Genomic DNA, 24,991 nt, shown 5'->3' with positions numbered 1-24,991 from the left:
CCACATACATTTAAAAAAAAAAAAAAAAAAAAAAAAAAGCATACTAACTGACTGGCCAAATAAAACCAAAAGATAGTTTTTCAAGATGTTGACTGGGTATTTCACATATTTGCCAAATCCTTTGAAAATGAGAACCCAATCCAAAAGGAGAAAAACCCTTTATACATGTTAATAGTAGGGGAAAGAGGCCAATACCAAAATCAGTGGATGGTGAAAAGAAAGCCAGACCAGTTATAATACAAATTCTACACAAATCACACCGTGAAACAACAAACTAAACCGCCTAATAATACAAGTGGCAATTGTTCTTTTTCTCACATGACCCACCTCTTTCTTTTGTATAAATCCCACTTAAATGTCATCGGATTTGACCACACACGGCACAAAAAAAAGAAAAAATAACTAAAACTGTGGGTCAAAGTTTTGAAGCAATACTCCTGACACCAAGTTGCAAAGGTCAGAAAACTAAATGAAGGTCAAAGGTCACACCGAGGGATCTAACACTAGCAAAGCACTGTTATTTCTAGCAGACATCTTCGAACTGGAAAGCCAAAACCGGTCATGCATGCAGACACTGTCAAATCAAGATGCTCCTGAGAAGAAACAGACCTGTTGTGTGGTTTTGGGAGGGTGCCACTTAGCTAAATGAAAAGTTCACCCTAAATCCACCCCATATCGTATGTTTTAACATTGAATATCGTTGCTGACCATTCCCCACCAGAGCCGCTCCCTGTATCTCTTTTTTGGAACCCATGGTCTGATGTAATTCTCCCAGCTGCATCCTCAGAAGCTGACCGCCGGTTGTTGGTCAGCGGAATCATGCAGTCTATTTCAGAGTGCCAAAGCCCACACTGGCACCACAGCACCACAGCAGGCTTCCATACACTCTGAATAAGAAATGACTCAGTCCATGTGATTGATGATGTCAGCAAAACCTATCAAAACCCATGCCAGCACAACAATGCAAAGGACTGTTATCACAAGGATAGAAAAAAACATTTTACATATTAAACCTGACATGTACATTGATTCTCTTTCTCTACATATGTCTGTTACTATCTACCTGCTGACAGACATGTTATGCAATTAACTTTAACTCTGAAACATTAATCTGACTTGTACTAACAATCCCTAACTTTAAATTATACTCCTTTCTCTTGTCCTGTGCAGAAAACCACCCACAGTAAACTGTAAGCACTGCAATATAACCACAGGTTACATTTTAAATGCAGTATTATCCAGTATGTCACTCACAAACATGCTGCTATTACGGGCTTTTTTATGAACGCAGAGGAGGCATAGTTTCCCATTACACCTAGATGTGGGCAGAGTTTTTATCCTCCAGAACAAAATGATAACACATGGGCTGAGTTCTATGTATGGCGTGCCACTATTTTAGATATTGCAGATGAAGGCAAGCAGCACTGCACTTCGCTGCACCACTACACTTGCAAACACAGCTCCCTCCTAATTAATACCAGCCACTTTAACCAGACAGATGAGGGACCCAGGGAGAGCATCCATGGCAGGAATTTTCACACCCACTTCCCAAACATGTCTCTCTGGTTGGCGATAAACAGGCTTCTGTTTGATTCACAGGTTTGTGCTAATAAGAGCTGTCCCTTCAAAACAGACACTATTGGTGTATTTGTGACTGGAGTCTTTAGGTATTCAGAGGATTACAAAGTTATGCAGTTAACCTCAACGTTTTGGCCCCTGAATGATGTACAGAAAGAACTTGTATGGCTACTCACCTCAATTCAAAGTAAGCACTACATTTTGCTTAAGTACATACAATAAATGCAGCAGTGAGGTGAGGAAGTATCTTGTTGGGTCCAAAAAACTGTTGACAATCTCCACTGATGAATCAGACCCAGATGAGTCTGGTCTAAATGACGGATTAAAACTGACCTTTGTGATCTGACAGGAACTAACAGAGCCAGCCTTATATGGTGCGGTCACTGTGGCTGACTTCATTTTGGTCAAGGTCACTTTCAACACCTCATTCTTTCCCTGTCTATGAGTGATGAGTTAAATGTTTTGTCTGGTCTGGCCGGTTTCCTGCTGTTCAGGCTTTAAAGTGCATTTAGTAGCCTGTAAGCTACAGTAAAGGACTACTGATACAGTGCATGATCTGAATAATGTACCAGACACAATGGTGAAAACTGCAGGTTTCAAATCAATCAACAGCAAGTCCAAACAACATTGGGCCTTCCAACGGGGCAAGATAAAAAATTGGGAGTGGGAGTGTCACTCCATACCACAATAAATGACATCATTCTAATCTGCAAACTACACTGCTGGCTTTGCATTTTTCCAAAGGCGGGGAGAAATTGAGGGAGGGATGGAGAGACAGGGGCAAAGAAAATGAAAAACACACGAAAAATCCATAAACAGAGACAAGAAGATTGCCCATGGAGTTTGGGTTTGCTTGGAGCTGTAACTGTGCTGGACCCAGTTGGGAGCAGCCAGACACTGTCACAATTACTGGGCCGGCCGCAGACTCTCTTAAAAATACCTCTGTAGGGTTTGCAAGTGGCCAGCCAAGTCTTAGTAGCAGTAATACAGTAGCAGTAGATTCTGAGGCAGATCGGTTGGGGGCAGAGGAAGTAGAAATAGCTGTGATGACTTACTACAGCATATCCCCCAAGGGGGCCTTTAAATACTGACTAGGTCTGCTTCCTGGCACACTACAACAGAAGGTGTGAGAAGTTTTGTAAAGAGAGTGAAGGAGAGAAATCATTGTCCAGGGTAGATTTGGCTAAACTGATTTTGCAATCTCTGATGTGACTTCCTAATATGTAATAAAAGGCAGATAAAATGTAATTTTGCTAAGTGGTCTATTATGTATTAAAAAAAAAACTGCTCCGTGGCTTTAGTGACCACATATATTAGAATGTTTCTTTTATATTGGAAGGATTCAGAGACAACCTCTTCTACTCCTCTCTCACTAAGTTAAATAAAAATGTAACCAAGTACATAGATACAAATATAAATACTGAAGGTAATCAGACTGCCCACGCTTTTTTTTTTTTTAAATGTTGCACGTTGTCCTCAGATCTACATTTGGGCAGTAAGGGCGCTGTGTGGTCACATGTGCACAATTTGTGCTTCGTTGCATGAATGTGTGTAAGGACATAAAGTATATACACACCGATCTGCAGCTGGATGCTTTCTTTAAGAGGCTCTGAAGTGTTGGGGAAAAATATGCCATAACAGAAATGACAGCATGTAAACAAGATGGAGAGAGAATGCAAACAGGACCCATGAGCAGTCTAAATAATATCACAACACGGGCGGGCGTCCGTGTGTTGATGGAGAAAAACGGCTTCTTTCAGAATGTGTCACACTGGAAAAACGAATTCGGTATTGGAAACCTGAAGAGGACACTTAAGCACGTTGTGGGTTATACTTTAGTTATATCTTGAAGCTGGATTCTCACCAGTCCATTTGTTGATCAATTTAAGGTTTGGAAGCAAAGGTCTGGCCATCATGCGACAGCACATTAAGTCATACTTCTGTGGTGTGACTGTGTGGCTGAGAGATGGTATTTGTAGTGACTGGTGAAGTGCTGTGAGTGTCTGGCTGTCTCACCAAGGCAGGATCCAGTTCTTCATTCAATATCGGCTCGTTCTTGATGAGAGCCACACGCTGAGCAAAGCGGCATGTTGAGATGGACTCCTGAAGAAAACAGTTATACAAATATGTCAATGTTTCTCTGCAGGGGACAGAGAAAACCATTACTCTGAAATGTTTCCATGATTTAGTCATTTGCTCAAGTGAACTCAACAAAGGTACAACATTTTCATTATCTACACTTTTTGTTGTTGTTTTGTTTTTATTGATTTTTTTGGAAGCAGAATATACTCTGATGAAAGTATTCAATGTCTTAAAAATGTAAGAAAGTATTGGTATTTTGTGGCATTCCAGACGAGTTCTCAGAAAATCATATAATATTATCTTCTGACTGAGCAAACCAGCAAGGGCAAAGGATCTGTAACTAATAATGAATGAATTCACTCAAGTAATGAATTCACTCAAAGACCTTGTTTATCCTAATTTTGTTTTGGCGATCTAACAGAATATTGTGTCTGAACATGGCATTGGAGTGCCCACACTTACATCAAGATTCCTTTTGTCAATTGCCATCGTGGCGATCATGGTGGTCATGCAGTTGCCCCCAAGGCTGTCCCTCAGCACAGATGTTAACATGGAGTTTCTGTAAGGAATATGTGAGCGAGTCTTCTCTGACAATGCTATGATCACCTGAGGAAGAGAGCAAGGACAATAATTGTTATTAGGATTTATGTAAGAAGAAACAACAAAGGCAACATGTTAGATTATTCAGAGTAACCCCTTTTTGCATTGATAATAGCTGTGTAAATCTTCACGATGTCGTCACCTGGAATGGTTTTCCGATAATCTCGAGGGAGATCCCAGATAAACTTAGCACTTGTTGGCTGCTGCTTCATCACTCTGTCGTCCAACACATCCCAAACCATCTCACTTATGTTTAGATCAGGTGACTGAAGAGGCCAGGTCATCTGATGCCACACTCACTCTCTCTGCTGTTTGGCCCTTACAAAGCCTGGCGGTGTGTTGTGGCTCTTTGTTCTGTTGAAAATCAATTGATTGTCCCACTAAGCTCAAACCAGATGGGATAGCGTGTCACTGCAGAACGCTGTGGTTGCCATTCTGGTTGTGTTGCTTTGAATTACGCATAAATCTCCAACATCAAAGTCCCCCCCCTCCCACTCCATCACAGCTCCTTCTCCATGCCTCTCAGTGGGAACCACACCTTCTCTGTGTCTCACAATGACATGGAGGCTGGAATCAAAAGTCTCAAATTTTGACTTGTCAGACCAAAGTTAAAATTTTCACTGGTCTGATTTCCATTACTCCTGTTTGTTGGTCCAAACAGTTCTGTTCTTCTGCTCCTTGGTCTTTTGGTTTCTTTACAGCATTTTGACCATGACGACTCACACAGTCTCCTCCTAACAGTTGATGTTGAGATGTATCTGCTGCTTGAACTCTGGGAAACACTGATGTGGGCTCTAATCTGAGGTGCCAACAAAGGGGTCGTTTTTTTTGTTCTTTTATAGAAGTCAGGTTGGATGACATTTGATGTATTGAATGCACTAAACGGGTGTTGCCACATCGTCTGATGATGAAAAAAAATATTTCTTTAACTGTTCATTTCTAATGCTGGTAACTTCAATGAACTCTGCAGCAGAGGGAAGTCTTGGTCTTCCTTTCCTGGGGATGTCCTCATCAGAGACAGGTGCAATGAAATGTTTGATGTTTTCTGCATGTGAAGAGACTTGTGTCCTACTGAGCTGAGTGGTTCTTGCCATAAATTGTTGTTGCCATCATACAAATTACAGTAGAATAGGGCTATTTGCTGTTTACCAACACTAATTTGAAACACACACAACTAATGGTCTCAAAGAAGGCAAGAAATTCCACCAGTTAACGTTTGAAAGGGCTCATTTGTAAACTGAAAACCATTCCAGGTTGCAAACTCATGAAGCTGATCAAGATATTGCCAATAGTGTGCAAAGGTGTCATCAGCGCAAACAATATTTTGTGACCAGATGTTTTCATTGTTTAAAATAAAATACTTTTTATTTCAATTTTATACTCTTCCAACACTATATTAGTTTAAATAGATTTAAAAAAAAAAATGTTTTAAAGGTAGCTACCTGCTCCAAGAAGTGGAGGGAGCGGTTGATATACTTGGCCTCAGTGAGCAGCTGCCCATTTAGACCAGTCTTGCTGACTCTGTCCGATCCAGCCAGGTCCACCAGGTGGAGCTTGGATCGCTGCAGTGTGGCTGAGCCGGGCTCGCGCCTGCATAAGTGCACAGTGAAAATACAGTGGGAACGAGTGGAGGCCCGGTTCATAGGAGTCTGAAAATGACAACAAGAAGAAGAGAGTGATAAGAGAACATTCGGAAAACTCTGCAGTGTTGTTGCAGTTAGGTTTGTGTGAGAGTATTTCGAATGTGGAAACGCTGGCACACAATGTCGAAGCAAAAACAAAAAGAAGGGGGTGAATTTTTGTTCTCCATCAGCGGTGCTTTTCATATTCAAACAACAAAAAACATGTTTCCTTTGATTCCTATATTTTCTTGCTCCCACTGTTTGAAGATCAAAGCTACACCATGTGTAGCCAATGAGCAGTAAACAGATGGTGGCGGCTTTACAAAATCTGAGGTTGATTTTCAGATGGTCACTGGAACAGCAGAAGTCAGGAGGAGACAGAAATAGAATATGAGTCACTTTGCACAAACAAGTTTTCGAAGAGGATGGGTTACTCATGGGGTCCCCGCTGACAGAGCAACCTGGGGAAAATGGACTATTACTGACATAGTACCGACCATTTTGCTTAGCAGCTTAAACACATGATGGTATTTGTAAATAGCAAATAATTAGAAAGAAGGGGTTATCCTGATCATATACGGGTAAGTATCTGGGCTTGGATTATCTTCTGATCCTGGATGAGATTCTTTTCCTTTTGTTGAATTGTCATTGATCTAAGATCAATTCCACATGACTCACTTTTTCTCTCTGCTTGAAAACGTCATTATAGACATTTCAGGTCATTCACTCTGACCCTGACCTGTTGTCGGCATAAATGTGCCAACACCTGCTTGTTAGGTTCATGACAGCTCATGACAGATCTTTCACTTTCTTAACCTGCTGCTGTCATCTCTTTCCTCTGTCCAAATTCCCTTCACTCTACACAAGTCCAGGTTTGCAACATCAGGTATCCCTGAAAGTAATATGAGGCAGCCCTTAGATGTTGGCAAGGGACCACATACTGTACCTAATAGGCTTATATAAGGGTCAAGGTTAGGGATAAAGTAACCAAGCTAAAATATACAATTTGTCTAAGTTTTGTTCACACAAACCAACAGCAAAACAAAAGTGTACTTATTTTACGTTTGCAGTAAAACAGCTGACAAATCTGACCACATGACAGGTGGTGTACATACTTTTGATAGCCTTAGCATGAACTGGTTTAAGTGGGTTTTAATATAAAAAAAAAAAAAAAAATCCAAACTTCTGAAAAGTGTGAATATAATGTTGTTGATTTTTCAACAAAACCCTTTCTGAGGTTTGTAGTTTGCATAGAAAAACACTGTTTTCTGCCAAATAAAACAGCTTTGAAAAGCATGAACATATCCCTCTCAATGGTAGCAATAAAGTATTTGAACAAGTAATGATGGTTAAAGTTGGTGGAACATGACCTTTGTTAATGTAATTAACCTGTAATTACTCTTCTAATGGCACTTACGGGTAACTGACTTTACATTTCCACAATGGCAAAAGTGGCAAAAACAAGTGAAGTGAGGTCAAAGAAAAGGTCAAGCATTGTTTGTTTGCACAAACAAACAAAAAACATCATATTAGCAAAACACTCAATGTTCCATCCTCCAAATATGGGCATTTTCAAAAGGTTCAAAAATGGATCACACATGACAGAGAACACAAACAGCAAGGATCGATCAACAAACATGACCAGATACAAACTCAGTTAAGAGACTATTTGAAATACAAATGATGATTATGGGTTCAATTTTCAACATGACATTCAAAGAATCAGTAGCTTTGGGAGAGTGTGCTATTTTGAGATGGCAAGAAAGCCAGAGGAAGAGCATCAACTAGACTGCACTAAGAGAACAGCAAAGCATGGAGATGGGGACTAAATGGGGCCGTTTATGTTCTTTGATCAAATTCATAGATTAACTCTCAGCAGAATAAGGATCCAAAGCATAACGACACCTGTTAAAAGAAGGATTTTCCAAGGAGAAAATCATAGTCCAAAAATGGCTCTTCCATAGCCCTGATCAGAAGCCCATAGCACACTTATGGGATCTGATGAACTAAAAGCTTTGCTGGCTTATACATTGAGGAACCTTTCACCTCAGCTATGACAGGAACTGGTTGTTTCCATGTCCAAACACTGTTAAATAATTCTACAAATTAAAGGATGGCAAACTAAATACTACATTTATTATGTTTAAAATATTTGAACGTTTTTTTTTAATCATTTAAGAGACTTTTTTTTTTTTTTTTTTTTTAATTGGTTTTGCAATAGTTCTTTATTTTTTATGTTTTACTCTGTGTGTTTGTATCTATGCATGTGCGTAAGGGACTCATATCTGTGCAATAGCACACAATACTAAAATCACAAATCGGTCAATGGCTACTATACACAAAAGCCGATGTTTCCTATTACAGGATTTGTACACGGCTGAAAGGCTAGAGCTTTCACTTTTAAATGAGGGCTTTTAATTTGAAATATACATAGGAAGACCCAGCATTTGGCCATGGAAAGTAGCTCGGTGTAACTTCATCACGCACTCATTCAATGACATTCACGTTTATAGGGAGAGCCCTGTTCTTGCGGTCATCGGCTTTTATTCATTTTTTATTGTAAGCAGCAGGAAATACTATGAGTTTTGCATGTGAGTAAAAATGGGGAGTTTTAAACAAACAGAAATTTTGGGCTATTTTTTTAAGGGGACCATCAGACATATGGACCTGCAACCAGTACTAAGTAGCTGAAGACTTTAGGTTAAGTAACCGCTTCACATTCTGCTCACATTTAAGAATGAAACTTCTTGATACATTAAGTTAACAACAAAAGAGTATGGTAGGTTATAATCTTCAAAAGCACATTCTGCACCTAAATAAAAAATTTTCCAGTTTGCACATCTCAAGTGAAATATCTCGCACTGCAGAGCCCTGCATATTTACTTTCAACATATACACACACTCACAGTAAGAGACCAAGAACCTAATGGTCACTCTAACAGAGAGGTTTGCTGGAGGGATGGAAGAGCCTGCCAAAAAGACAACCATCATAAAAGTACCCCATCAATGAGGCCTTTATGGTTGAGCGGCAAGTCGGAAGCCACCTCTTGCGCAAAAGGCGTGACGGCACACGAGATGTGCGTTTGAATTGCACCATATTCATTTAATTTAATGTTACCATTGATGATATGACTTTTTTTTAGGAGTCCTAGAATAACTTTGAAGCCTAAAAGCAACACAGGCAAGGGCACATCAAGTACAAGATGCACAGTTTATCTAAATGTTAATGTACAAGTTCACAGAGGAAATAGTCCACTCAGGAACATCAAAATATGTCTTGGTTGTGATAAAACAACTGGACAATTTAATCTCACTGGAGTCACTTTTGTTTTACTCGTGTGTGTTCTAAATTGACCACATGTTGCTCTAACATGCACCACACACTGACCACACACAGTACAGTGGAGCCGCAGTGGATCAGCTGAAAAAGGCAATCTGGTGCTAAAACATTTAGTGATTGCTCTTTCAAAACATGAGGAGTGAAGTTAAAATGTGGACTACCTGCTACGCTCCCTACTCAACATCGTAAGTTCAGGAGACCGTTACAATGTAGAAAGAGGAGAGAAGCCCAGGTCATGCATTCATGTGACGAGGAGTACACAGAGAAGCAGAAAAAAGACCAGATAAGAGAAAACGTTTCCTGATGAAGTTGAAGGAAGGGTGAGGAGTTGAGAAGATGTATTTTATTTCCTGTCCAATAAAACTGTGGAAGGGGATTGCCAAGTCTCAAAGGGAGTGAGCTCATGGTCTGCTGAGTGCGCCGTGAAAGGATGTGTCATCTTTTGTCCACATGGCTGGGAGCAAGAGAAAGAAAGCATTCCTGTTTTCTTTATGGGAAGTCTGTGTCGGAGCAAGGACTTCTTGGATGATACTGGCAGTGATAAATTGATGCTGTTGATTGTTCTTTGTTTGCTTGAGCTCAAGAGAAACCCTGTTGCGAAGAAGTCCCAGAGAGGACAAGTCAACAAAAGTCTCTGTGTGGGTGGACTCTGCTGGGGAATCCCTGCTGCACTGTGCAACCCATTGAAAGTTTGGATGTGTTCTGGTAGAATGCTAAACAAATGCTATAGTTTGGTAATTGTCTAAGTTCAGAGACATACGTGTATTACTTGGTAGACACGCTTTTACATTAAAATAGCTACGGGAAAAATAATTACCTAAACTAATTTCAGAGCTGCAGCAAACCTCTATGTGCGATCCCAAAATTACCATGGTTCTTGCAATGGTTTTGTTTCATGGAAGAATCGCAGCCACATCAAAAATTGACTGCAAATTCCTCATCAAAAATAAAATGTAAGTCTCTGATTATCCTGATTATCATGTTCACTTTTACTGTCTGTTATTCACTTACAAACTAGCAACGGTGGTAAACAAGGTGAGATCATCCCTTTGCTCCTAACCTCAGGTTGCAAAGCAATAGCTGACCTACCACATGTCTCATCAGCGTGGGGAGTCTGGGCGTCTGAGTGTAGAATAAAAAAAACACCACAACATAAACAGAAATTACAGAGAGAATGCTTGGTTTTACTGAGAAAAAAACAAAACATGGTAAAAGGGACCACAGGGGACCAAAATAATATTTTAGGAGGGTCTTAAGGTAGCTTTTAGAATGCATAGTTGCATTTGTGGAGAAAAACATACCTTGTTTGCCATTTACTTTTAGAGTGGTCAGTAGCACTTTTGAATACAATCCTTCTTATGAACTCGTGTCGTGTGTGAGTTTCAACATGGTGATATTGTCTCAAATAGCACACTCCCACTCAGCACGTACTCAAAGTAACTGAACATCTGAATGCATCACTTGCAAACATATCTGGCTTTGTTTGACTACTTCACCCTAATACGTGAACGTGGTTTTGTGCCGTGTTTCATGCACACAATAAACATACTGACGGCTTCAATCAGTATAGCAATTCTTGAAAAAAAAAAAACTTTTGTTTGAATGTGCATAACTTGTATTTGTATGGTGCGGCCTTCATCAACAGTCGCAGCTTCCTTGGCCGCAGCAGTTTGAAAATAAGTAGTGGTCCTTCCCTTTCTACTTCGTAGCCATAATGGTGACAGTTGAGGGTGAGAAGTATTCGGCTTTCCACACTCAATTCATGGATCGGTACGACTCCACCATCCAGGTGGAATATAAAACTTCGGCTGTCAGGTCTAATTATTTCTACTTCCTGTGGTGTCAGTGAGCTCACACATTTGTTTTCTTTTGGCATCCTGTTTTTCTTTTAGTAGCATGCTGCATTTTGGGCCTGTGCATATATAAAGACTAATAGAGAAACAGAACACTTGTTGCATTGTAAAATTGCAAAAGCAACATGCCGGCACATTTGGAGAAGTCAGTGCACCTGCGTCACAGCAGCGGTTTGTTCACACAACTCATTGTGGAAAAACAGCAGTTCTGTCTTTTTTATTTAAAAAAAAAAAAAGAGAATGTGACCCTCAATATCTCTCAATATGTAGTCACAACTGGAATATCTGATTGAGCAACACTTCTAGAGGGATAACATTAGTGTCTCTGTTTTATTGAGAGCCATAGACGTAACAGTACTATCAAAACAATTGAGCAACAAATTGCAAGGACAAAACAAAAAGGAGAAAACCTACGGATTTGAAGTTCTTAGAATGAAAACAAACATGTCAGCTAAGCCTTAAGCCAATTACAGCAAAGTTCTGTCATTACTGGGGTGGTTCCAGCAGCGGGAGGAGAACAACTGCAGTGCCTAACTCTGAAAACTGTGGCCACCTTTGTCTTACAAAGTTTTAATGGCGTGACATGGTGATGTCCTGCGACGCCGGCAAAGTCAGACACAATTTCAAACCAGCTTGCATTGTTTTAAGTCCTGCACGCTGCAAAATAAATCTGTGCCGCACAGCAGCACAGTAAATTGAAAGAGTCTATACAGTTCTGCTATCAAGAAAGTTGGTGGTAGTTTGGATGGGAAGAAAACGCAAACATAATAATTCTTTGTAAATCCTGTGCTGTGCCTGGGATCCGTACTGTTGAGTGCATGTAATATTCAACAGCCCTCTATCCTCCTGAGCCAGGGCATCTTTAAATATTGTTGTTCGACGTTGAGAATTATAAAAACTCTGTTGCAAGTGCGTCGACAAGCAGTAGGTTTGTTTCTTTTTTTGTAAGAGAAATTGCAATTTGTCCGTACAGTAACTTGTTGGGTAAACTATAAAGCAGCTGAAGAACAAAATGGTGCAAAAATGGCGGTGTGTTTTCATGCGATAGTTTTCTTGATTAAAGAATTGTCACTCAAAATACAAACTATTGTATCAAATTGTATGTGTTGCAGTATATTAAATAGTCCACACTAATGCATTGAGTTGGCTATAGGTTTTTATTAGGTGGGTACACAGATCAGCTGAAACCATTCATGATTTCAGTCAAGAGTGTAAAATCATAATTTGTAGGTTTTTGATACTTATTTAGACTAGCAGTTAGCAGCAAAGCAGTTTGACAAAAACTAATACTATTGCAACACCTTTCTGAATGCCCAGAGCATCATCAGCATGACAGGAAAACAACCAATCACAGCAGCGTAGCGCATCCCTGCAGCCAATCCAATCTAGCCTGAACCTATGAAATATGAAGAACCCTTATGGAAACCTGCGTTATGCTTTTCTTACCTCTGCAATCATTCGATTGGTGTCACCCAGGAAGAGTAGATTCAGAGCCTCCTCTTCATTTGCTGACTGCTGCAGGGATAAGTTCCTGAGGTGGATGTTCTGCTCTGTATCCTCCATTATCATTACTTTTCTAAAAAATTAAAAAAAAATTAAAAAAAAACTTTAATAAAGGAAATTCCAACAAAGTTTCACTCAAAATGAACTTGCAATAGTGATTAAAAATGACAAAGAAGGAAACGCCACTCAAAACCAAAATAATCCAACGCTGAAGCAAGTATGAAAAACAAATTGTATCAGTTGTGTCATCTTTTTCCCCTCCCATTGTGTTGCTTAGCTCTGACTCCAAACAACCACGTACGCAGGTCAGTGTGGGCTGTGACCCAGTTTGACAAATTGGGGGTTCATAACTTGTTAACAGATAAGGTTTGCTTTTACTAACAAACAGGTGATTGGTTCCTGCCCACACCAGGGGCTCTGGAACAACAACAGGGAGCTTTAACATTTGGGGTTGAAGTGACTCTATGATCTTACTGCATTATTTCCATCCAGCCACCAGGGTTGTGGCAGCGTGCCTACTGACATGTCAAAGAGTGTGGAATGACTGGAGAACACATGTAGATAATTATGTCAACATGTGTAGGTAATTAAGATAGTTTGATAAAACAGTAGTAATCTTACTGTGATTAGAAGCTGTCTGCTGGCTGGAGTTATTTTCCTAAACAGTCAGGCCAACCGTAAGTATAATTTGATTATTGTCTTTTTACAAAAAAATGACATAGACATTGAACAACTTAAGGTAAGACTTAGGGATTAAGAGGGCAGAACGTTGACTGAATGATGGAAATAATGTACCCATGGAGAGAATAAAAAAAAAATACACACAAATAAACAAGAAGAAATGGCATTCCTGTGAGAAAGAAGAGAAAAGGTACTGCAGGCAGTGGAAGAGAAAAGCAGCCCAGCAGTCAAAGAGAAATTTGTCAGTGCCACAGCTTCTCCTTGAATCAGCAAGTGTGGCCACAGTATGGTTATCAACAGGCACTGTCTATTTCCAGAGGACTGTGATTTGTGGGTATCTAAATCTTGAGCTGGATCTTCACTGAAAGGAAAGAAGAAACTTAAGTGGAACTGGAACATGAAATGACAGGACAGACACCAAAATGATGTACCAAGACAATGTCATGTCCTGCTTTAAGATGAATAAGAATTGAGTGTGACAAAAACAGGCAAAACAACATCATAGTCAGACAAACCTCTAGACAGATGGAATTTGTAATTATAAAGAAAGACGGGCAAAAAGTAGCAAAAAAAAAAATGAAGCAGGATGAAAAAGGATGAACAGTGAGAAAGAGAGGCAGTCACAAAGACACAAAGGGAAGCAACAAAACACATGAAGGAACAACTACGAACAAGAGGCAGAATGACACAAAAAATAATTTTCCTCCGACCAACTGCAGTGACCAGCTATGAAAAACTATTTCCCCACATGACTCTCTTGCTCTCAACTCGAGTGTTGGAGTCTGCCACCAGGTTGACCACATCAATTGCTGTCCCACAGTCCCATTATGTCAGTTGGCAGTTCATAGTGGGATGGTAAATGCTAGAGTCTCCATATTTCACCACAGCGACTCTGAGCCAGGCTGAGAAATGGCTGGTCAGGAGTAAGGCTCAGCTCAAACCACAAGTGTTTAGGAGAATAATGAACCCAGCGGTTATTGGTCTTTACAACTTTAAAATAAGTGTATTTAACATTCCTGGGTGCGTGCCTTCAAGGTGAAACGTACACAATACACGACACATACGCAGCATACACAACACAACCCGAGCTGTGGTCACTTGCAAAAGCATAAAAGTACAGCAAAAGCTATGAAAAAGTACACTAACGGTAGGTCCTCTAGTCGAGAGGCTTCGTGTCGGGAATCCAGAAGGTCATATCCCATGTCATTGTAGATCTCCAGGTAGGAGATGTGCGTGGTGTAAACCATGCTGCTGTCCTGTGGAACAAAAATATATGATTCAAATTTGGACTAGATGCTGAAAGTTGGAAATCACAGTATTTTTCATATTTAAAAGAAGCAAAATAACAAAAATAACAAAAAAGGAGGTGCTTTACAGGACAGGAAAATGAACGATGCTATGAATGATATTCTCATTGACTTTTGTCTTGTATTAATCAATGTGTGTGGGTGAAGTATCAATCAAATTACTAAAAAAAAAAACAGGCAGATGACATTGTGCTGACCTGGCTGACGCGTTCGTACAGGTAGGAAAGTGTGCGAGGAATAATTCCACGATCACTGTAACGCTCGGCCCCTCCTGTGATGGTAAAAGTCTTTCCACTGCCCGTCTGCCCATATGCAAATATGGTGCCGTTATAGCCAGCCAACACACTGCAAAGTCACACAAAAGATTAAGAATGCCCTGAACACTTGATAATCACAGGATAGCTTCGGTAAGTAATCCAATTTAACTGACTTTATGATTTGTTTATATACAGGCAAACATTTTTTAACAGTAACATACATATAATCTATATTTACAAGATCTTTCAAAGTAGAAGTACTTTTCTGTAAAGGAACCTCGCACTATTTAAAATATCTATTTTATCCATCTCATTCCAGGACTTGTTTTATGATGACTTGCAGTCTTCCTGTTGCATACCATCTCACAAGCTCCTTATGCAGAGCCTTTACACTTCAAATAATGCCACAATCATTATGAAGGTTTGTTGGAATAAATTAGTTCAAAGATTAGGGTATGTGCCAATTCATACAGTTAAATAGCCACTAGCTCATGCACACCAAGAACAGACAGTAAAGTCTATGATAATAGCAAGGACAAAAATAACTGACACTGCATATTACTTATTTTTCACTTATTTTTGATACAAGGAAGCGATCAGGAGATACAATACATGACTGCACTGAAATTACTCATTTTCTTTTCTGGTATTATTCTCACAGATCATGTATTCTCACTGCCCAGTAGACCACAGGTAGCAGGGCAAGCACCTTTTACAAATGCAGTATATGTTCTTGAATCAGGTTTATGTACTGTAAGTCCATGAGAAACATACGAACAGATGAGAGCACACATAGTCTTTGTTTGCTCCAGTGCTAATTTTGAACTAGTTTTAAAATATGCAACCAAAGACCACAATACCAAATTGTTTAACCACTATTTTCCTTAAAAACACATCTTTAATGACATGAACTTGTTATGACTTGCAATGTGCATGATACATCCCTTTATAAGTGTCACTTCATGCTCACATATTCCTAAGCAGACACCAAGAGTCAAAGGGAATTGAATCTGACATTTTAAATCCACAGGAAAGTATGGCAGTGAGTAGAGAGCTGCTATGGCGACAGTCATCTGCCGGTAAAGGCGGAATGTCTCGGAGTGTGAGTGACAGAAAGGGCTGAACAAGGCAGGGTCCGGTAAATTTTGGTTTGGCACACAACTGTCTTTCTGTATATGCCCAGGGCCATGGAAACCAATGGTATCTAGTTCTGTTTGAATTAAATTCATTTTCTAAATTGTGGAACTCATATGGTATGAGGTACCTTATATAGGTATTAAAAAAAAAAAAATGTCTGTCTTGTAGTCTTGGAAATAAACCAGCAAGCAATAGTGAAATAACAGAGGGGCCTCTGACACATGAGCCTGGATCAAAGGTGTGGATAAACTCTGTTCTTTGACTCGCCAATTGCAAGGAAAAGGATATCTTTACACTATATTTTTCAGATGAATTATAAACAAACTTAAGCCCTTCGCTTATTCTAATGGTATTGCCGACCCGGTATTTGAGCAGTGTGTGGGTTTCCTTTCCTGTGTGCTGTACAATTCCACACCCTGCATGAGTAAGGGTAAGGGAAAAAGCTGCATGTCAGTATATATAAAACACTGCATCCACTCATGAGAGCGGTGGTTGGTTAGTCTGAGTCGGACGACCATTGGGCATCCATTTAATCTAGGCTGAGTCACGGCAGTGATTGGCAGCAGCGAGAAAAGACACTAGCTCAGTGTTTAGCTCAATGTCAGTACTAATGATGAGGCCTGGGCACTGCCACTGAGGCTTGGGTGTTTCCCAATGGTTGTTCCTGTTTACACCTCAGCTTTCCTGGAGATTGGCAACTCATCGTTCAAACGATTCTTGTCCTTCCTGTTGCTTTTATGAGAAGCTGTGTGTTCAATCATTTGGAGTATTACGGATAAGGAAAAAACTAAACAGACTCCATTCTTCTTTGAACCTTGGCTGCAGGTTTCACAGTCCTCTGAAATGGGATTACAATGCAGATAGAGAGTTTTGCCCTGCCAGCCCGACATCATTACTCCAGCCCTCCTCTCCTGGAGCTATTAATGCTGGTTTGTTTTTAAACTACTGTGTTAGAGTTGAAATGACTGGTTTGGGTTACACCACAGCAGAGACAGAGACTTGTGTGCAAGTAAACGAATTAGAGCTTCTGGCTAAACTTGAAGTGTGCCAAGTATGACAGAGGACCAATCAAAACAACAACCTGACAGTTATTGCTAGTTCAGGGGATAGGCATCTGTGCGCATGAGTTTAAGTGCAGTGACAGCAAAAGTATTACAATTTAAAGTAACTTCTGACTAAAGCTGAATGTTTCCAAACGGACTGTATTTGCGAATAACTGTGACCACTTGTGCTTCTGTAACTGTAAATTAATGTCAATGTCAATTTAAGCGAAATAGTTATCAGCATGCCAACTGGGTGTCACATAGCGCAGTCATGTCAGTCCCAGCTAAAATACCTTTCATAATCAAAGTCAGTACCCTTTAGAAGAAGTGTAAGGCCTCAATCCTGGGCTCCTCCTGTGACTCTTTTTCAGGGGCAACATATTCAAATAGGAAATGGGGTTGAATACACAGAATGATTCCCTCCATTTGCTCCTGTGTTTTAGTCACAGAGGTAAGATAGGATTTAAACTTCTAACTAAAGTTTTCATCTGAAACATCAGGGCTTTCATGTGTTAATAATGAACATTATGTGAGTAAATGGTCATTTTGCAGGAAATTCAATGGACTAAAAAAGGCTTAACTGGGGAGACCGAATGTCATGGCTAGACAGGAGGACTAGTCTTCTCTAGACTACATTATACTCATGTTAAAGACTAAAAGATGCTAAATTAATAGGGCAAGACACGGCCAGGTTGTGACTGTAAGGTATTAACCTGATGTTCAGAGCAACCTAATACCCAAGACAGTGAACCCGTATGAGTCAGGTCAAATACATCCGAGTTCTTAGTCAACCAATCCAGACATCTCACCGTGTTGTTTATGAATCTCCGAATAGCAAAGATAACACAAAGCGCTTGTGGGATTCCACAAATAGCTGCTGTTGTGACTAAGATGACGATGGGCGGATAGTTTAGATAGCAGGGCGAAACTGAGAAGGGAGGTTTGGCGAAGAGAAGGAGAGGAAGAACCTCGTTCACATAACAATGGCACAACCAACGTATGATCACAGGAAATTCCAAGGAAATTCTCTCTCTTGTTGACTGTTTTCCTTTTTTGGAGCCAGTCAGACCGGGAGATAAGTCAAACTCTGTCAGGCACAGACAGGAGTTACCTTTTGTTCAAATAGAGTGAAAATTGGGTTGAGCGGTATCTTAGAGGAGCAGCAAACTCAATTTCATTGTTAAGGTACAATTCTGCACGGTGGGAGATGAAAAAAAAAAAAAAAAAGCATCTCGATGGATTTGCCGTGTGGCTGGACAGAACACACCTGCACGGAAGTAACACATCTGCTCATGCGCAGATTATTTCACACAATAATAATCTTTCACTTTCTTTTAGTCATAATCCACAAAATGTGTCTGTAAGGATGTTCTGCACCCTCTTATGTAGGCACATGCTACGAAACAGGTTTTTGCTGGTCAATTGCACAATCGCTTTCAGCTGCCTCAATATAACAATCCACCAACAATGAAACTGACCACACCTCATTTTAAGACCGACACGGAAATGGGAGGTCAGATGGGTAAAAGTGCATTGGTTATTTAAAAATTGTGGACGCCGGACAGAAAAAAAATGACAACAACCGTGTCAGTCTCAAACTAGCAAAGAAAGGTTGAGATGGCTCTGCTTTGCACTGGGTGTAAGATTGAGCTGCTGTAACTAGAATGCTTCCATTTACCTCCTGAGTTGTATGCATGTGTTGTTCCCTGCCTGTTTACCTCCTTTGTAACAATGGCCGCTTTTGTTGCAAATCCTGGCACATTTATTTTGTTTTTTTAAACATCAGTAAAAGCTGTCATCTTATACAAAAACCGGATAATTACACTGTTGCCAAATGAAATTGGCTTCCTTAAATCATCGTACATCACAGCAACCATCAGTTATTACCTTTACAGACTGAAAAGTGTCAAATTGACTGTGGTGTAGTCTATTATTGTATATTAATATTGAATGAAACATGTTTTTTTTCCACTTGCGCTTAACTATTCAAACTGGTCTGATTGGCATATTAATATTGCAAATTTGATTAACATTTTAAATAGGTTCAGTGAATCCCCTATTCTATTGAACAGAACTGATTAAATGAATTGACGTATTGATCTTGCGGACCACGTTTTTCAACGGGTTTGTCTACTGCGTGTGGTTCCCACTACATGACAGATGACACAGCAGTTTCAAGTGAATGAGCAGCTGCAGCACATAGTATAGCTCTGTGTTGTGGCTTCAGAATGTTCTCGCACTCAAGATGGCACTGTGTGCCATCTTGCCTGCCAGCTCTGTCCGCTTAGTGGTTGAAGTATGTCAAGTGTGCCAAAAATCACAGACACCCTCCATTTCCATTTTAAAGAAGGCTGAGCTTTACTGGCTTCCTGTCAACAAGACTCGCTAAAGCCTGTGTGGCCCTGACCCTCAGAGTGGATGGACGAACACTGCTGAGCACAGGTGATCGATCGATCGGTTATAACTTTTGAAATTTGTGATTTGTGAGGTTGGAAACTTAATGATCGAAGGTGGGCGCAAAACAAGTTTAAATAATTACTTGACATCAGTACAAACACATTCGTCATATAACGTCTGTAAGATTTTTACCTGTCTGCAACTGGTTTGGCAATGTTTTCAAAAATCTCCTCTTGTTTGACTGCTAGATCAAACACTTTTTGGAACCTAGAGAAAAAGATGTAACGGCACAATAAACAGAACAGTCTATTATTTAATTCATTACCATGACATTGGGTAAAAATATATGTTGTTGGTTTAACTTAAAAATCCACGGCTCAGTTCAGTTACCCACAGCAAAACTGAATAAGCACAAAATGTAGTAAGTATTCAATTTCCCAAGTGGATGAGGAGTTTAGTCATTCTGGTTTTTAAAGCAGTCTCAAACCATCATGTTTTATCCCACAGAAAGATGAGAGAGATGTTAGAGGAATCCGCCCATGAAGACTGTTAAATGTGGAAATGTTATTTCTATAAGGGCACAAGGGAACCTCCGCAGGCTATTAAAAGACTTTGTGGTTTTCAAGGGCTCTGTGTCCACTGCTGTCTGACTCCCTAACTGTGAATTTAGGGCTTGGAAGCGTGGCATGGGCCGTGCCCAGAGGGTATATAAAGCTGCAGCGTTCACTACCAGTATTGAACAGATGTTCTGGCTCTTCACTGACATGACTGGCAGATGAATTATTCATGGTAAAAAGTTATCGAGAGCTTAAATTCTGTACATTGTCTTTATTAAGGCTGTCTTTTTTTCTTTTTTTTTTTTACAATTCTACCACTCTTGCAGATTTGAGCTTGGGGATAATTCAAACCAATAGATGACGAGATCCTTTGCCATATTTCTGCTTTTCCATATTTTAGCTTAACGTAAGAGGATGCCATTCTTATGTTCTTCTCTCACTGAAGCGTGCTAATTTTACTATTACTTTATTATAATGGCTAATATGCTGCATGCATATCATTCTTATTGATCTAATTTCCATTTCTCTTGATGAGCTTTTGTTACTTGTAAAAGAACAGCTCAGATATTAGTCTCAGGAAGAAGAGCTTCTGTCCTTGGTATTTTAGAAGAGTAGATATAAAAGTCCCTATTCTACAAAATCGATTACAGAGAGATATAAAGCCACTAGCACATAGAAAAAGATAATAATGGTGAGCTTCAAAGACCCTACCAAAACCCCACTCAGGACAAATTAGATGGCTGATTTAAGAAATGGAATGAGGGAAGGTTTTATCCACACAAATACAGCTCTCAGATACTCTACCTGAATTTGTAGCATTCCCTCCTGTTGTTAACAAAGCCATCAGCCGAGTCCCTGGGCACCACAAACTCCAGGGAAGCACCTGTCTGCTCCTCATTGTCCACGGAGTACACCTGAGGGAGTCAGAGACAAGAGGTTAGGTTAGGTAGTTACTTTATTAATCCCCAAGGGGAAATTGTTTCGCTACAGCAGCATACAGGAAAGCAATAAAAAAATAATAATAAAATAATAAAAAGCAATAAAATAACAGTAAAAAAAATATATATATATATATATATAAAAAGAGTAGAGTCAGTCCCACAGTGGAACAATGCTTACACAGGCTACAATCACAGTAGATGGCTTAACAGTACATGCAGCTAATTTACCACAACATACAATTTGTGGAGTGGCCACAAAGGCATCTGCTGTTTTGAAAGAGTAGTCTTAATGTTTTTCAGTTTGTGTGCTGCTCGTGTATGTGGTAACATACATACAGCCCAACTAAAACACAAAGGCAATATATCATGTAAGGTTTTAAAATATAAATTCGGACGCGTGTGGTTTGGGTATTGCAAGCCCCAAAATGAAAAGACGGAGTTAATGGAGCACATATCCTGTGGAAAGCAATAGAACCGAACAAGCAATCACGATGAGTGTACAAGTTCAGTGTATACGTAAGCTCTGCAAGTTCACCTCTGCTCACCAGATCCAAAGCCATGCCTCAGGGGAGACTAGAAAAACTGCAGAACATTAAACCAATATAGGCTGAGCGGTGTGGAGAACATTTAAAGTGAGGTTGGCTGGGTCCATGTAAACACCCCCACCCTCTGTCTTTGAGCTTCAACATATGTTCTGGCATATGTTTCTAATGGACACTGATGCAATTACAAGTCCCCAGGGTTTCAGGAATAAAAGATAAAACCTAAATGATTGGATTGTTTTTCAATGTGACCCTGTCTGCAGAATTGCCTCCTGACCACCACTGTTTTTTGTCTTTCCACAAACAGGTGCCCAACCTAAAAAAAATAAATAAATAAAAAGCCTCAAGGAGAAAGCTGCGCTCATTTTATTTTTGTGGATTTAGTCAGGTAAAGCTAAAGAGCCACAGAAAACCCTTTAATGTAATATGGTTATTTTTTTTCCATTAGGTGCTGTGCCCTGATAATTAACTGGGCTTTAGGGAGAAGAAAATACTTCGCCATGGTTGCTTTGGATGGGAATAGACTTTTTTTTTTTTAACATGCATTTCCAATAAAGGAGTCTTCATAGCAAGCAAGCATGCGTGCACATGTACTTCATTGCAAAATATCCCCGAGCAAGTTGGTTGAAATTTATCACAGCTGGACACTCAGTCCAACATTTCATGTCTCACCTTGACAGGCTTGATGCTCTTTGCACAATACTTATTTATTATAGAGATGTCACTGCATCGTTACTTGAATGGAAAACACATGATAGTTCTGTAGTTCGAGAACAAAAAAGGAACATAAACATATTGAACAGAGGCACAAAATAGTAGCTTTTTCAACAACAAGGACAAACAAAACACATTCAATTGGAGAGAAGAACTGAATTGAACTGGACAGAGTCGAGGAGACGAAGTAAGCTATAAAGTACTTTCATCTTACTGTGATTTATTTAATTTTTTTTTTTTAATTTGAGGTTGCCTGCTGTATGGAGTCAGTGACAGCAGCTATTTGAACAAGTCACAGCAAGAAAAGCACAGGTGTAATTAAGACCAGTCATTTAAGACATTAACGATTGCATCCCGATCAGCTGGACCAGCTCCACGTTGTTCACGTGAATGATTTACTGGGACACTTCGTGGAAAGGAGCCGTGCTTCATGTCACACCCGGGCTTTCCCTGCGATCACGTGCCAATATACTGCTCACTTGGGGAAAATTGTTTTTGAAAAAAAGATTAAGATAAGGTGTGCGAGCAAACAAACAAACAAACAAACACAACTGTTCAGTGTTATGTCCGGAACAGGTGTGCTTTTTTGCAGCTCAAACCTTTTTCTTTCTGGATCAAATGTAGCACTAAACTGGGGGAAGTAATTTAATAGGAATATAAACCAGCAGGTTCCCGAGAGGCCTATAAAAAAATAACACCAAAAAAAGCTTAAATAAACACGTTATCTAGCATTACTTTTTCTATTGTGTTTTACTAAATGTTACTCACTTACCGCCACGGTTTTCTTAGTGGGTTTAATGCGACCAAATATCAGTATCGTCTGTTTCACCATTGTACCTTTTGAAAAACAAAACTGTTTAAGTCTGCTTCGTTTTCCTCACAGCTGGGTAGCTCGGTGGCTAACCTTAGCATTAATGCCTACGCGACGCTGTGCAGTAGTTTGTTGTCGCTGGTTGCTAGGTGACGGTGCTTTCCCCCCCCCCCGTCCTCCTCCTCCGCCCAGCCCCGCCCCCTCCTCCACTGACAAAGATCGTCTATCGCTTTGAAGATGATTCCTCTGAGCGAAACAAAGCTTTTCTGATAGACTCGACCAGTTTCAGAGATGTTCAAGAATATGTGTGAAGGAACGTGCATATGAATGTATGAAACACATTGTCAAAAAAAAATCCATAGCTATTCTATTTTTTATTTTTTTTTCCTGATATTTGTTATCCGACACAAAGAGTCTGTTTTGTAATGCTCAAGATAAAAGGTCACCACAGGTTCAATGACTCGCACAGTGGGCCCATTGACAGAAGCCTATTCAGCACTGTAGGTACTCCCCACACAATAGGTTGTTACTCACTATGCAAATATGTGCAACCACAACTGCCTGAATTGGCAGCTATAAATCAATATTTTAGAAAAGGAAATGGTAAGTCTAATCACATAACTGCATCGCGTGGAAAAACCCTCGAAATTAAACAGAAATGTGACCAGAAAGCAGCAGAAAATGACAGCATTTAACTCTCTGCTTTGATCTGCCACAAATCAGATTCTGTGTTTTGGAAATGAAAGATTCGAGAAGCTGGAGTGTTAAAATGAGAAACGAGATCAACCACAGAGCAGCATTTTTGTCCTGTGTGTGTTTTGCCCATGATGTGTAGCCAAAAGGGCCACTAGTGTATATACCCAGTGGGATGCAGTAGAGGTTTTTTTTTTTTTTTTTTTTTTTAAGATAGCAGCCAATTCAGGCCCAAACTCACACACACGTTATCATAAGGCACTTGTCGATGTGCAGTTTTACTGGTAAACGTTTAATGTGACTGCTGAAAATGACTTTCCCAGTTTTATTTATAGCATTTTGTATTATCGGAGGTTTAAAAGACAGGTGTAAATCCACCAGGGAAAAAGAACAACCAGGAGTCAGAAACTCCCCAAGGAGCACAAATTCACTTTGATTTACACCGCACCATCTATCTTGTGTTTGGGAGTGTGTGTGTGTGTGTGGTGGTGGTGGTGGTGGGAGGGGGGTGAATTAGTTGGTGGTGGCTTTGACCCTGTCTCCAATTTCAGTCTATGTATGTCACTCTGTTTCTGGTATTTCTTCTGAACTCAGGATGTCCCCCAAATATAGCCCACCGGGCGGCTTACACCCCAGCGGCACACCAGACACGCTGCCTGTTTTCATGGTGGCATCCGGGAGAATGTATCATGTTTGTTCCAGTGCATTCCTCGATGCCACAGAATATATACTTGCATGTTTCCTTATTTAGAGATTTGAGTTTGTGTCTGCGTTTGTTTTGGGGGAGCAGGGGGGCATACATGCTGTTTTAAGCCACTTTAAGAGGGCAGTTTATTTTAAATGTGTAGATAATCACATGCTTTGTTCGTTATTAAAATTGAGTGCCAATAGCTTATTAACACTAGACTGTAAATGTAGGCCAAAATTAAAACGAGCTAAGTACACAATTTCACAGACGTTGTGCTCCAGTCGAACAAAAATCTCAACTTCCTGTTAAAAAAAGGAAAATCTAAATACTCAAATAAAAGCTCCAGTCTGCAAGCCATAATGCCACTTTGTGCCTCCTAGTATCGGCAAGTCCTTGTTTACAAAGAAAACATTTTCATAATGTATGAAAATAGGAAAAAAAACACATCTTATTAGAGTCATGAGAGGATCGCATGAGGATAACCAATTTGACCGGATGTGTTTCACATGGGCACCAAATGAAACATGCATTCCTTCATGTTAGACTGCGTATCTTTGGGATATCTCGTGTTATGCAAGACAGTGTAGCATTTCAGAAGACGGTTGCGGACAATGTTGGTGTTTACCTGAAGCGCGACCGGTCACC

At 40.0% G+C, this 24,991-nt stretch overlaps 1 protein-coding gene across 1 annotated transcript in view; it reads right to left on the bottom strand.

The window, feature by feature from the left end:
• The window catches only part of kif6 (kinesin family member 6), a 60,685-nt gene extending 37,639 nt beyond the window's left edge, over nt 1-23,046 (bottom strand). Inside the window, exons 1-9 of the mRNA XM_069722313.1 lie at nt 22,927-23,046; nt 20,762-20,871; nt 19,593-19,667; nt 14,764-14,911; nt 14,406-14,515; nt 12,522-12,651; nt 5,703-5,909; nt 4,123-4,266; nt 3,595-3,681 (exon numbers count right to left, since the gene is read on the bottom strand). Of these exons, the coding sequence (XP_069578414.1) occupies nt 3,595-3,681; nt 4,123-4,266; nt 5,703-5,909; nt 12,522-12,651; nt 14,406-14,515; nt 14,764-14,911; nt 19,593-19,667; nt 20,762-20,871; nt 22,927-22,986 (1,071 nt within the window). The 5' untranslated portion in view covers nt 22,987-23,046. The remainder of the gene's footprint in view (nt 1-3,594; nt 3,682-4,122; nt 4,267-5,702; nt 5,910-12,521; nt 12,652-14,405; nt 14,516-14,763; nt 14,912-19,592; nt 19,668-20,761; nt 20,872-22,926) is intronic.
• Between the last annotated feature and the right edge of the window lie 1,945 nt (nt 23,047-24,991).

Source organism: Brachyistius frenatus, unplaced genomic scaffold (genome assembly GCF_029030835.1).
Source record: "Brachyistius frenatus isolate BFR_SWC_R1_liver_20210118 unplaced genomic scaffold, ASM2903083v1 Contig_285, whole genome shotgun sequence".
Lineage (NCBI taxonomy): Eukaryota > Metazoa > Chordata > Actinopteri > Embiotocidae > Brachyistius > Brachyistius frenatus.
This window is presented reverse-complemented; position numbering and strand designations above follow the sequence as displayed.